The 13,668-nt window shown below is 35.9% G+C and overlaps 5 protein-coding genes across 5 annotated transcripts; 1 reads left to right on the top strand and 4 right to left on the bottom strand.

Moving 5' to 3' along the window:
• Nucleotides 1-40: 40 nt before the first annotated feature.
• GPI16 (GPI-anchor transamidase subunit GPI16) lies at nucleotides 41-1,849 on the bottom strand (the record flags this gene model as incomplete). The annotated part of the gene is made up of 1 exon (XM_011274719.1): nucleotides 41-1,849. The coding sequence occupies one exon, from the start codon at nucleotides 1,847-1,849 to the stop codon at nucleotides 41-43; it is 1,809 nt and encodes a 602-aa protein (XP_011273021.1).
• A 270-nt stretch (nucleotides 1,850-2,119) lies between these two features.
• On the top strand, nucleotides 2,120-5,266 carry HSH155 (U2 snRNP complex subunit HSH155; the record flags this gene model as incomplete). The annotated part of the gene is made up of 3 exons (XM_011274718.1): nucleotides 2,120-2,130; nucleotides 2,192-2,520; nucleotides 2,616-5,266. The coding sequence occupies 3 exons, from the start codon at nucleotides 2,120-2,122 to the stop codon at nucleotides 5,264-5,266; spliced, it is 2,991 nt and encodes a 996-aa protein (XP_011273020.1).
• A 28-nt stretch (nucleotides 5,267-5,294) lies between these two features.
• Nucleotides 5,295-7,730, bottom strand: APL6 (AP-3 complex subunit beta; the record flags this gene model as incomplete). The annotated part of the gene is made up of 1 exon (XM_011274717.1): nucleotides 5,295-7,730. One exon carries the CDS (start codon nucleotides 7,728-7,730, stop codon nucleotides 5,295-5,297), a length of 2,436 nt encoding a protein of 811 aa, XP_011273019.1.
• A 327-nt stretch (nucleotides 7,731-8,057) lies between these two features.
• PUT2 (1-pyrroline-5-carboxylate dehydrogenase) lies at nucleotides 8,058-9,824 on the bottom strand (the record flags this gene model as incomplete). The annotated part of the gene is made up of 1 exon (XM_011274716.1): nucleotides 8,058-9,824. The coding sequence occupies one exon, from the start codon at nucleotides 9,822-9,824 to the stop codon at nucleotides 8,058-8,060; it is 1,767 nt and encodes a 588-aa protein (XP_011273018.1).
• A 366-nt stretch (nucleotides 9,825-10,190) lies between these two features.
• On the bottom strand, nucleotides 10,191-12,068 carry BN7_4716 (putative sucrose transport protein SUC7; the record flags this gene model as incomplete). The annotated part of the gene is made up of 1 exon (XM_011274715.1): nucleotides 10,191-12,068. One exon carries the CDS (start codon nucleotides 12,066-12,068, stop codon nucleotides 10,191-10,193), a length of 1,878 nt encoding a protein of 625 aa, XP_011273017.1.
• Nucleotides 12,069-13,668: the final 1,600 nt, after the last annotated feature.

Here is a 13,668-nt window from a genome sequence, read left to right as displayed (position 1 = left end):
TTAATTCATATATAGTAGCATCGTGTATATTCTATAAAATTTAATTAGAATCCTTAGATGTCAAAGGGCTTGATTTTTTTAGTACAGATATCTTTGATTTAAGTTTTTGAATAGCAGCTTTAGGACCCGAAACTTCAATAACCAAATCTGCTTCCTCTTCTGTAACTAGACGCTTAACCAACAAATTGAATAAAGTACCAAATGCCAGTGCCATGATAGTGGATGATAAAATGATCACATTATAAGGCATACTGAAATCAGGCGTTGGTAAAGTCAAAAGTGCCGATGAAGTTCTCAGTGAATATTTCACAGGTTCTAGAACATTGACAACACCAGGCTCCACCGAAAAACCATGATTGGCATCTGGGGGATACTCAGAGTAAAGTAATAATGATTTGTCAAAAGAATATGATAGCGCAATAGTAGAGTTAGCAGGTATAATCAATTCAAATTCAATATGTGTAGGTCTCTCACGATCAACCTCTGGAGAGTAGTAAACAGATTTGACTAACTCATTTGCTCCACCACCTGATACTGACACTGTGTGTAAATAAACCCTCATAAACCATGGTAGTGACTCAAAATACAAAAGCCTAACTGGTTCATTGAGTGGATTGTTGAAGACAGTACGTGAGCCACCTTTATCTTGACCATAGCCAGTCAATGACCTTGAAACAAAGATTGGCACATCTTTGATGGATTGCACATTAGTACTATCCCCTGTCTGAAAATATAAGTCATAAACATCATCACCAGTAACATCAAAACAGTTGGAAGGTGTTCCAAAGTAATTTCCATCTACCTTTAAATAAGTGTCCCAGTTATCTGTTACATGTGCACACACTTTTGCAGGCTTTTCAGAAAACTTGCTTCCACCCAAAATAGAGCGATGCAATAAGTCAGACAACGTAAAATCCAACTTGTTTGAGTCACCTAATGGAAAGCATTCAAAAGCGTCATTTGGTTTATCAAGATCACAATTAAGCTCATTTCCTGAAACAGGCTTAGGTATAGGGTTCTTTTTGGTTCTAATTGCTCTTGGTATATCAATAACAGCATCAATTTTCTGAGACATAACATAGCGACAAAGCTCACCATCACATCGTGTTTCGATATCAATGGACATTTTGTGCCACTCAGATTCAAAAACTCTATGGCCATCTAGTAATGATGACAAACCTGACTTACCTCTTCCTGGCAGAAACTTAACGAAGGGGGTCAAGTTTTCAGTACAAACAGGTTCTGAAGCTAGGGCTGCACGTATTAAGTGTAATTCATTTCTATCATCAAATAAAGTTATATTGTTCTCGGGTTTGAAGGAACGAACAGGATAAGTAGTTTTGGAACTATCAATGAAGTTCAATGAAGCACAAAATAATCCAGATAACGAATTCACCAACGATGTCCATTTTTCGAAGCTTTGTTCACGACCTGCTGCTTCAATAACGGACCAGACTTCAACACCAACACCCCCAGAATGTTCACCAGAATAGGGAAGCTGACCCCATTCTTCAGAATCCCACCAACCTTGTCCAAATCGAAGATGTAACTCTCTGGTATCTGTGCTTTCCAATATTGGGGCGAGTGATCTTGGAAATGCTCTATATTGATGGTGTGATTTTGACTCACTGACATTGATATATTCAGAGGCTATATTGAAGTTGAATGAAATTAACAAATTGTTCCTAGGTAATGGGGTTATGTCAAGGGTTTCCTCATATGGATAAGCAGTGGCATTTTCAAACACGTCTTCGTTGATTGAATGTGAATGATTGCTTGCAGGACCATCTGCGACTACCGAATGCGAAAGAGCTAGAAGTCCTAGTAATGCCTCCAGCTGAATTTTCATTTCAGCAGTTAAAGTTCAGTATAGTTGAATTGATTGATTTATCACAGTTCCCGTAATAACGTATAAATAATGATGTTATTAATGTTAATATTATAAACATCTCGATCGCGAGTTAGATTTATTTAGCCTCGGAACTGCCCTCGGATATTATATAATTTTAAACCATGAAGAAATTAAAATAATTATATGTTATATAATGTGCATAGAATTTGCCTTTTTAAAGCGATACTTTCCAAGGAATAACTTAGCAAAAGCAAATTACTTTCAACAATGTCTAGTGAGTAGATTTGTATTTTGACTTACCGGACATAAACTAATAGGAAAACTTTTAGGAGATAATAGACTTGTTTTTAGAAAGTCTTCTGATCAACAAGATCAATCTTATAATCTTGCTGGTCAATATTCAGTACCCAAAGAAATAAAAGATGGTTTAGAAATTGAAGAGATTGATCCACTTAAAGATAAACAACAGAGACTTTCTAAGTTTGAGCGGGAGAGCTCTTATCATAAACAAAGATATCAAAGAGAGTTATCACCAGAACGTGATCCAAACATCAATGATGAAGAGTTATTAAAGATAAGAGAACAAGAAAGAAATGAACAAACAAATTCAATAGTCTTGAAACAAAATGAAGACACACATGAGGATGATGGAAGCAAAACACCTCCTCGTACAAGCAAAAAAAAAGAAGGTGGGATGTTGGTGATTCTGAAGCAAATGAGTCAAAGGATCAAATGAAGAAATCGAGATGGAATCAAACAATAGATAGCTCGGATTCTACTAAAATTGTGGAAATTAATCAAGAGTCTTCTAAGGTGTATGAAATTCCTAAAGAGAATAAGGTGTCAGTAAGGGCAATGAACAAATCTCTAATTACTGAAGTACCGGGTGTCAAAGATTTACAATTCTTTAAGGAGCAGGATGAAGTTTATTTTGGTAAGTTATTAGATGGTAAAACAGAAACGGAGCTTTCTCTTGATGAGTTGAAAGAACGAAAAATTATGAGGCTTCTATTAAAAGTGAAAAATGGAACACCACCAGTACGAAAGGTAGCATTAAGACAGATAACTGATAATGCAAGGTCGTTTGGTGCTAAAGCCCTTTTCAACCAAATATTACCACTTTTACTAGAAAAAACTTTAGATGATCAAGAGAGACACTTGCTTGTAAAAGTCGTTGATAGAATACTTTACAAACTTGATGATATGATTCGTCCATATACGCATAAAATATTGATGGTGATTTCTCCTTTACTTATTGATGAAGAATACATTACAAGGACTGAAGGTAAAGAGATAATTTCGAACCTTTCAAAAGCAGCTGGACTTTCCCACATGATATCAACTATGCGACCTGATATTGATCATAGTGATGAGTACATTAGAAACATAACTTCAAGGTCGTTGGCCGTTGTTGCTGGAGCTTTAGGAATACCAGCTATGATTCCCTTTTTGAAAGCAGTTTGTCATTCAAAAAAATCATGGCAAGCAAGGCATACTGGTATGAGAACAATCCAACAAATAGCTAATATATCAGGATGTGGTGTTCTTCCGCACTTGAATGGTCTAGTACAATGTGTTTCCAAAGGGTTGAGTGACGAACAGCTTTCGGTTAGAACAACTTCTGCTAATGCTCTATCTGCTTTGGCCCAAGCTTCAGCTACTTATGGTATTGAATCCTTCGAGACAATATTAGAGCCTTTATGGAACGGTATCAAAAGACACAGAGGAAGAAGCTTATCAGCTTTTCTAAAATGTATTGGATTTATAATTCCTCTGATGGATCCTGAGTATGCTAGTTATTACACTAAGGAAATAATGTTTATTTTAATACGTGAGTTCAAGTCTCCAGATGACGAAATGAGAAAAGTGGTATTGAAAGTTATTCAACAATGCGCATCCACAGACGGTGTTCAGCCAAATTATTTGAAGAGAAGTGTGTTACCATCATTTTTCGATAATTTTTGGGTTAGAAGGATGGCACTGGATCGCCAATCATACAGACTTGTTGTTGAAACTTCTGCTGTTCTTTCTGAAAAGGTGGGGGCCAGTGAAATCGTCGAAAGGCTTTTGGTAGCATTGAAAGACGAATCTGAACCTTTCAGAAAAATGGCAGTGGAAACTATATACAAAATTGTTTTGAACCTAGGATCAATAGGTTTTTCGGAGAGAACTGAGTCTTTATTGATAGATGGTTTACTGGTGGCATTTCAGGAACAAAGTGGTAATGATTCCATGATATTAATAGGATTTTCCACCGTTGTTAATTCTTTGGGATTGAGATGTCAACCTTTCATAGGTCCCATAGTTACAACAATACTCCATAGGCTTAAAAACAAATCTGCAGAGATACGTCAACAGGCATCTGATTTTATTGCACAAATAGCACCTGTTATCATGACATGTGGAGAAGAGGACATTTTGAATAAATTATCTGTGATCTTATTTGAATCTCTAGGTGAGGTTTACCCTGAGGTTTTGGGATCACTGTTGGGTGCCTTAAAAAACATTGCAACAGTTGTGGGTATATCATCAATGCAACCACCTGTTAATCAAATACTTCCGTCGCTAACTCCAATTTTAAGAAACAGACACGAAAAGGTCCAAGAAAATGCTATAGATTTGGTCGGTAGGATTGCTGATAGAGGTGCCGATTATGTTTCTCCGAAAGAATGGATGAGAATTTGTTTTGAGCTATTAGATATGTTGAAAAGCACTAAAAAAGGAATAAGAAGGGCTGCCAATAATACATTCGGGTATATAGCTAAAGCTGTTGGCCCACAGGAGGTTCTTGTGACATTGTTGAATAATTTGAGAGTTCAAGAGCGTCAACTTAGGGTATGTACAGCTGTTGCTATTGGTATAGTTGCTGAAACATGCTCACCCTTTACTGTTTTACCAGCACTAATGAACGAATACCGAACACCAGAAGTTAATGTTCAAAATGGTGTATTGAAAGCAATGACTTTCATGTTTGAATACATTGGGAGTATTTCTAATGATTACATTTACTCTATAACTCCCCTGCTAGAAGATGCTTTAACAGATAGGGATCAGGTTCATAGACAGACAGCTGCAAGCGTTGTTAGACATATCGCACTTGGATGTATCGGTCTAGGTAGAGAGGATGCATTCATTCATTTCTTAAATTTGTTGATTCCCAACATCTTTGAAACCTCTCCTCACGTCATAAACAGAATATTGGACGGGATAGAAGGTGTACGAAATGCTGTTGGTCCTGGTCTTGTTTTAAATTACACTTGGAATGGATTATTTCACCCAGCAAGGAAAGTGAGAAAGCCTTATTGGAAAATATATAACAGTGCTTATGTTCAAAACTTGGATTCATTGGTTCCTTACTACCCACTTATAGAACAAGAAGACTACAAGATTGATATATTTGAGTATGTGCTATAAATTTATATATGTTCGATATGCAAAATAATTAAATTAATGGTTTTTTTAAGTAGTCACCCTCTTCATACTGGCCTGTACTATCACTAGAACCATCTTCACTTTCTCCAGATTCACCTTCAAAGCTGCCTTCACCAAATTCATCTTCGTCTTTTTTTCCTTCATCGTCGTCATCTTCATCTTCACCGTCATCATCATCATCTTCTTCTTCTTCTTCATCATCATCATCATCTTCTTCCTCATCACTAGTATCACTTTCCTCCACAATCACTGTTTTTCTTGGAAAATTCTCGAGCCTTAAATCATCTTCAGCAAAAAAATCATCCAAACTTTGAAGCTTGAATTTTCTATTGGCCGGTTTTGTGATATCGTTTTTTGAGTTTATAAAGTTTTGACGGCTTGAGACACTTTGCTGCGAGAAGCTTTTTGGTGCAACGCTGACATCTATTTCATCTCTGATAGATTTCTCAGGTATTTCACCTTCAGCAGACCATTCTGGAAGAGTATTGAAATTTTTAATCATTTCCTCGATCCCTAAATAACCCCAATCATCATCAGTGAATCCAGCAGTATTATTTTTATCATTCGTATTTCTGAGAGCAACGACTGGAACAGGTTTTGGTGCTTGAAGTATTAAAGTTGCAAGCTGTGTTTCTCTGGAGCTCAAAAGAGAATTCAATAATCTTGATCTATCTCTCACATCATAATCGTCATCGTATTTGGCCAAATTAATTATATGATTGAAAAGTTTACAAACAATGCGATTTTCATTTCTATAGTTTTCTAGACCATGATCTCCAGTCTCTAGTTTGTAAGTTTCAACATCATACGAGTATAATTTAGCTGATAGTAGCAAAATCTGTTGTCTAACTGGCTTTTGTTCAAAAGCGAATGTTTTTGCAAGTTTTCTCAAAACGTCTGGTCCAATTCTTGACTCAATTCCAGCAAATTCACCGACAAGCCAAATGATACTTTCCTTAGCGTTTGAATCCAAAAGAGATATATCATCCAGAAAATTTGCTAGTTTAATGACCACTTTGACGTTGTTTTCAGGATTTTGCTGAACAAGGTATCTAATGACCGTCAAAAATTCAGCTGTTACAGATTTTTCATATCCAGGAACAGGAACTTGGGATAACAGCCATTTCAACGCCTTTGAACTCCAATAGTCACTAACATGTGAGCACGCGCCCAATGATTTCACAGATTCAACAGCAATTTTTGGATCTGTTGTATTTAAGACATAATATTGTAGCTCATTCGTAATTTGTCTTATATTGTTTTCATTGCAAATAATTGATAAAACTTTTAACTTGAACTGTGCTGTCAGGAAATGATCTCCAGGAAATAAATAAAATCTTTTTTCATACTGGACAAATAGTGTTGGATCATGTGCAGCCATATATAATATGCTCTGAAGTATAAAAACTTGAATTTCACTTGTACTTGTTTGTAGAGCCCTGACAAAGGCAGCTGATATTTGTGACTCTTTGAAAGTTTTTGGTGGAGTTAGGTGAAAGTATGCTCTACCAACAGCTAATATTACAGCCTCATTGGAGCTGTATACAAGATACTTTATAGAATCTAAGAATAATTTCAAGTCAGAGTCATATTCAACATCATATACTGGATAAGGAATTTCATTGTAGTTATCTGGGAGATCAATGAATTCTTTTTCGTTGGTGGCACCATTGTATATCTTTGGTTTTGGAATGTACAGTCTGCAATAATCTGTGAAAATTTCAATCAAATAAACTTGTGCCCATTCATCCAAGTTCCCAAAAATGGAGCAAAACCTTCTGAAGTGACCATGTAAAAGCTCGAATTTGTCAGGAGTAATGGTTCTGAAGGCCAATATAGCCGAACTCAATACTTTTGAGTCTTTGTCCTTTAACAATTTCTTTAAATGATCCGTGAGCTCATCAACCGAGCTTTCACCGTGATTATAATATACTTTAGCTAATGATAAAGCGGCAGCTTTTCTGACGTTTGGTGAGATATCATTAATACATTTCTTGATTCCTAATTGAACAATAGGATATATTGATGAGATTTTGATCTCCGACATCACTCTAATAGCTAAAGCTCTCACTTGATCGTTCGTATCACCCAATGACTTTTGAATGGCGTTTATTGAGAGGAGTGCCACATCATTCTCTTTGTCAGCATATCTCAATAAGTATGTATAAACCAGTTTTCTAGTTTTAAGGTTTGTTGAAGTCACGTTCTTCACGACATCTGTAAAGTACTTAGAAGCATCTTCACCACTAGATATCAAGGATATGACATATTTCAACCCTTTAAGCACATCTCTATCATATCGAGAGTTTAACAATGCACTGACTTCCTTTGGTCTTACACTGTCTGGTGTTTCAGCAAGTTTAGCAGAGGCAGCAGCAGCAGCTTCAAGTGTAAGATCCCTAGCTGATTCAAGCATTGAGGTGATTCTGGTGATTGATTCAGACATTGTTATAGAGCTGAAAAGGGCAATGAGAATATATTAGTTTAGCAGACTTCCATCAATATCACCAGTTTTTCTCTGTGATTCTTTATATGGTGGTTATTTTCATGATGTTTTCAGTTTCGTTAATTTAGCAGGCGCGCCGCTGGGCGTCCACGACTGCTTCGTGATTACATAACAATATGTAGATATACATCGCGGTTAATATAGATCAAATAATCAGAGAGTCGAGAGGTGACTGGGACAGCAGTTGTGTTCTTGTGTATAATAAACCTACAGTAGTCTCGAAGTTTTGTTTGAACATCAATTAATCATTCATTAAAATCTTATTTACTAATTATAGTTACTTGGATATTTATAATCTGAAATTTCGTAAAAGTTTTCTTTCACATTTCTAATTGAAACGAATCTTGAAAGAATATTACCAGAACCTGCTTTATCATTGGTACCACTAGCTCTAGCCCCACCGAACCATTGTTGCCCAACAACTGCACCTGTTGATTTATCGTTAATGTAAAAGTTACCAGCAGAATATCTCAATTTTTCTTCAGCTAATCTAACAGCATCTCTGTCTTTAGCAAAAACTGAACCAGTTAAACCATAAGTAGTAGTTGTATCAATTTTTTCGATTATTGATTCATATTCAGCATCTTTGTAAACATAAGTGGTTAAAAGTGGACCAAAAAATTCATTTTTTAAGAAAGGATGATTTGGGTTTGTGGTTTCAACAACTGTAGGTTCAATAAAGAAACCTTTAGATTTATCATATCTACCACCAGCAACAATCTTCAATTCTGGATCAGTTTTAGCAGATTCGATAGCTGAGGAAACTTTGTCAAAACTTTGTTCATGAATGACAGGACCATAGAATCCACTTAAGCCTTCGTACGATGATGTGTTAAGAGGTTGGATTTCTTTTAAATGTTCAGTTAACACGGTTTTGAAATCTTCCCAAACAGAGCTTGCGACATATAATCTAGAAGTGGCAGAACACTTTTGACCTTGATATTCAAAAGCACCACGTAATGTGGATAAAGCTGAATGTGTAACTGATGCAGAAGGATGGACCAAATGAAAATTTTTACCACCAGTTTCACCAACAATTCTTGGGAAATCTTTATATTTATCAAGAGCAACGTTATCAGAGATTTTCTTATATAAGTCCTTGAAAACTCTAGTTGAACCAGTGAAATGCAATGCAGAAAATTCAGAATCATTTAAAACAACATCAGTAACTAAATTTGGTTCACCTGGAACAAAATTAACAACACCTTTAGGTAAACCAGCTTCTTCTAAGATTGTCAATAGTAAATAATTTGATAAAGCAGCAGTCTTTGATGGTTTCCAAACAACAGTGTTACCTACAAGAGCAGGTGCACCGACAAGATTAGCGGCAATTGCAGTAAAGTTGAATGGAGTGACAGCATAGACAAAACCTTCCAAAGGTCTATATTCTGCCCTATTCCAAATACCAGCACTAGTTTCAGCAGGTTGTGTTTCGTATAGTTCTTGAGCATATTTGACATTGAACTTGAAGAAATCAATCAATTCCGCAACAGCGTCGATTTCAGCTTGATAAACATTTTTTCCTTGGCCCAAAATAGTTGCAGCTAACATGTCATAACGGTATTTAGTGCTAATAAGATCAGCTGCTTTTAAAAAGATAGCTGCTCTGTCGACAAATGGGGTTGAAAGCCACTTTTGTTTGGCACTTTTGGCAGCAGAGATAGCAGCTTCAATATCTTCTTTAGAAGCTTGTGTGATATTTGCTAGTTCTTGAGATGTTTTTGCAGGGTTGATTTGTGGAACAACGGCTCTTTGGGTACCTTTACCATAAATTCTTTCACCATTAATAACTAGTGGAATATCCAAGGATCCATTATCAGTGAATTTTAAAATTGAAGCTCTCAACAAATCCCAATCCACAGTGTCGGTCTTACCAAATGGTTTAACAGCTTCATTTTTAATTGGTGGAACCTTAACACCAGCTAATTGAGCAACAGATCTTCTGATAGATCTGTTTTGAGCTCCATATCTAGGTGCTACAAATGCACATCTGTTCAAGCTTGCACGAACATGTAGCAATGTATTTGTACTCATCTTCAGTGATTCTTGATGATTTTTGAAAGCTTGTGAGTCTTTTTGAAGAATCCAACTTTTAGAGTCTTTAAATATCTTATTGGGGTCCAAAGTTGAGGACGGACATTGATTCGTTTATTATTACCGTGCTTCCTCTAACATGTATTGTACTAGCGTGGGAAAAGTCAAGCGATTAGTTTTCGGAAATAATTTCCCAAGGACCTGTTGTTATCTACAAAACTACATAACTAACATATACCAAAAGATTAATGTTGAACATTCGTGAAATTATGAGAGCTATAGTTATTCCTTGTGGACATTTGGTCAATTAGGTTATTAGTTATTAGTAAGACTAATATTAGGGGGAAGAGCTTCAAACCAGTAAAATTATGCGTCTTCTGTAAATATTCTTGATTCTTCCTCGTGAAGCTGTTCATCTGTTCTAACTTTGATACTGAAAATTAAGGCACCGACCGTAGCTAATCCGCCAAATCTGAAAACCCAACCCAAGCTATCATCATAAACAGCATGATTTGCTGAATCATTGGAAGACAAGAGCTTGAATAATATACTACTGAACAACGAGCTGATAACCTGGGGTGCAGCAACAAAGAAATTATGGATGCCTAATATTATACCAGCCTCATGCTCCAAGTCTTCGTATTCGCGAGAAACTGATTTGTTTATACCAGAAGCTGAAATACCATCACTCTGTGATTGATTGATTTTGTGTTGATGTAGCTTCGTTTTAATTTCCTTTATTCTTGAAATTTCTTCTGAGATTAAAACGAAAGGTGCCCATAATGCGTTCCCCCAAGTAATACCAAGTATTGCAAATAAAAATATGGCAGCATTTGAAGACCTTACGACAAAAGTGGATATAGTACACATTATGAAAATAATATGGGAAATATACCACGATCTTCTAACAGTTAACCAGCTGCAATATCGAGTTCTAAAACCTTCGATAAATCTTGAAACACCATTATAACCGGTTGGCATTAGGTCATTATTGAAGTTAACATCCGTTGAGTTTTTCGGTCTGGCTAGTAACGGAAGAAGAAGGTCAATACCGAAAGATGTAATGGAATGTAAGAGAAGGGCCAGTGCACCTTTTCTAGTGCTTTCATCCAGTAGTTCCTGCTGTTCATGAGGTGTCAACGGAGGCAAACCTGGTTCTCTATTCTTGTAAAACTCAAACTTGTAAAGTTCACCAACGTAAGTTGTTGTGTAAAATAACATTGGAAAATATCCAATCCAAGCAAAAAATTCAGCCAAACAGACTATTTTCACCTGAGGAGGAAGTCTGGTTATACTATGGCTAGTTTGCTTATAAAGCGACAAAATGGTCCCAGATATTGTTTGAGGATTTTCAATCCCTAATTCTTGGAGCCTTTTTCTATTTTTTTTACGTTCAGCTTTGATGACAAGGTCTTGTGTAGGGTCCCTTTCTTTAACGAACAACAAAGAAATAGTGGTGGTCAGAATTAAGACCAAGCTTGCAAAAGTTGCTAGAACTTTGAATTGGGTGTTTCCAAGGAAAAACAAAAACTTAGTAAGTTTGAGGGAGCCCAAAATGTATCCAAATATGTTGAATCCACCGATCATTATAGCAGCCATTGCATTCGCAATTTGTTGTTGGTGAGTGGCAACATTATCAACTATGAAAGCTCTAGCAGCAGCTTGAATGGCACTAATTGAGAAATCCAATAAGTAAACACCTAAAGCAGCAAAAGGAATTGTTCTTCTTTTTACTTCATCTTCATTGAGTGCTGGTGAAATCAATTTAATTAGATCCACGGAATTACTCAAGTACAACAATGATAGACAGGTAGCTAAGCAGCCACCGATTATGAATGGTTTTCTCCTTCCATATCTATATTGACAATTATCACTGAATATCCCAATAATAGGTTGACCTAGAGATCCACTCAATGGACCAGCAATCCAAACAAGAGCTAGGGTATGTTTAGATATACCTAATGACAAAAGAAATGGGGTTCCTTCCGTAAATTCTGTGCACCATGATAATTGAAGACCACCAATGATTAAAGTTAATAAAATAATGTATAAAAAAGATCTGTTTGGGTTGATAGAGTCTTGTAGGTTCGTAGTTTCATTGAAACTAATCATACTTGAAGTATCAGCGGCTTGATCAGTGCTGTTATTTTCATGGCGACTAGCGTCTACTGAACTATTGGAATCATTACCAGCTTCTCCATTAACATCAGGAATGAGTTTTGTGGCCTCTTCATTTGATTTCATGATAGTTCTGACAATCCTATTCTTGTATAATGCTATTTGAATTGAAGGGTCTTGTACAATCTATTGTTATTATCCCCAGATTGAAACTGGATTTATTCTGAATAATCGTAGTGGTTCGCACACCGTACATTTAGCAAACGCGGGAATCATTTTAAAATTATAGACTCAATCAAACGCGTCTTGTTTCTTTATAGCATCATTGTGGTAGTGAATTTATTCAAGGAAACTAGTTATTAGGCAGATGAACTCATACATAGGAAGAAAAAGAGCATTAGATGACGAGATTGATACTTCAGCTCCGCTGTTTTCCAATGAGCTAAAGAAACACCAAGAAAAGCTGATAACAACTTCAACACATAGTGAGTATTTTACTAGTAAGCATTTTGATCCAGGACTGGGAGCTAACCTTAGAAGATAGAACCGTGGAAATACTAATGGATTCTGCTCGGAATTTCCATGCTATAAATTCAAAATTTGGGAATGATACAGAACTAAAGGAAAATGAGGCGCCATATCTCAACTTTCATCAAAGGCCTTATTGGCCTCAAATTACTAGAGCTAATGTCTCTTGAAATCAGTATTTCAAGCATAAGCATCACACTTATTTTCACTCTAGTTCCAAAATACATTAAAAACCAGTTACTCGTCAGCAGTCATTGGATATAGCAGGTTGATCGACTACACCAACAATATTGCGCTATATGAATTGATTCTTCGTCGTGTTGATATTTAATGGTAGCATAACAATGATATCCATGGAACATGCCAGGAATATAAATAGCAAAAATACAGTATAAAACTTTTGATATTGATGGTTCCAACCTCCCAGCCACGAACTGTGTAGATACTTCTATGTCATTATCTATTATCCACTGTGAGAGGCGTTTATTAGTAAATTGTTATCACACGGTATTCAATATTGGACCTTGTTTCAAAAATTTTAATATTGATTCATAACTTTAGTGATCAGCTGAATACACAACTAGTACGGGAAGATTATATCTCGAAGAATGTCTACTCAATTTGACACAAGTACAAACTTCACTTTTGCACAAAATGCTTACATCTTCTAGTTGCGGGTTCCATAAACCGATTTAAAAAGTGTGTATATCTAATGTGAGATGATCCTGAACTTGTGTGTCCTCCAATTTAAGAGCTAAACAGGCTCTCATTTCAATTATATTTTGATTAATTTTTGGAGTCTGAACCCTGGGATTAAGCGCCATGGAGTTGCAGCAAAGCTGTATGATGCTGATTTAAACATATCGATCAAAATCGAAAATTAGATCATTTAAAATATTACTATAGTTAAAATAATTTTCGCAAGCTTAACAATTACCACATAAAAATATAATAATAAGTTGTACAGTACATCCACGGTTAACAATGATCACATATTATGTATCTTCCTCCTATTATTATGGGATAATGCAGAATATTGATTTAAAGCTTAATCAATTTTCAGACAGTCGTTTTCAGCGCGAAAATATTTATAAGAACAGGCGCCCCAAGATATCTTTGTGAAAAATTCGATGTGATATATATATATACTATATCGCAAATTTCCAAACTTTTTTGTGCTTCATAATTATTTGGCACA

The sequence above is a fragment of the Wickerhamomyces ciferrii genome, contig 00180, assembly GCF_000313485.1.
Source record: "Wickerhamomyces ciferrii WGS project CAIF00000000 data, strain NRRL Y-1031 F-60-10, contig 00180, whole genome shotgun sequence".
In the NCBI taxonomy this organism is placed as follows: Eukaryota; Fungi; Ascomycota; class Saccharomycetes; order Phaffomycetales; family Wickerhamomycetaceae; genus Hansenula; species Hansenula ciferrii.
Note: the sequence above shows the minus strand (reverse complement) of the source record. Positions and strands in the feature narration are given on the sequence as shown.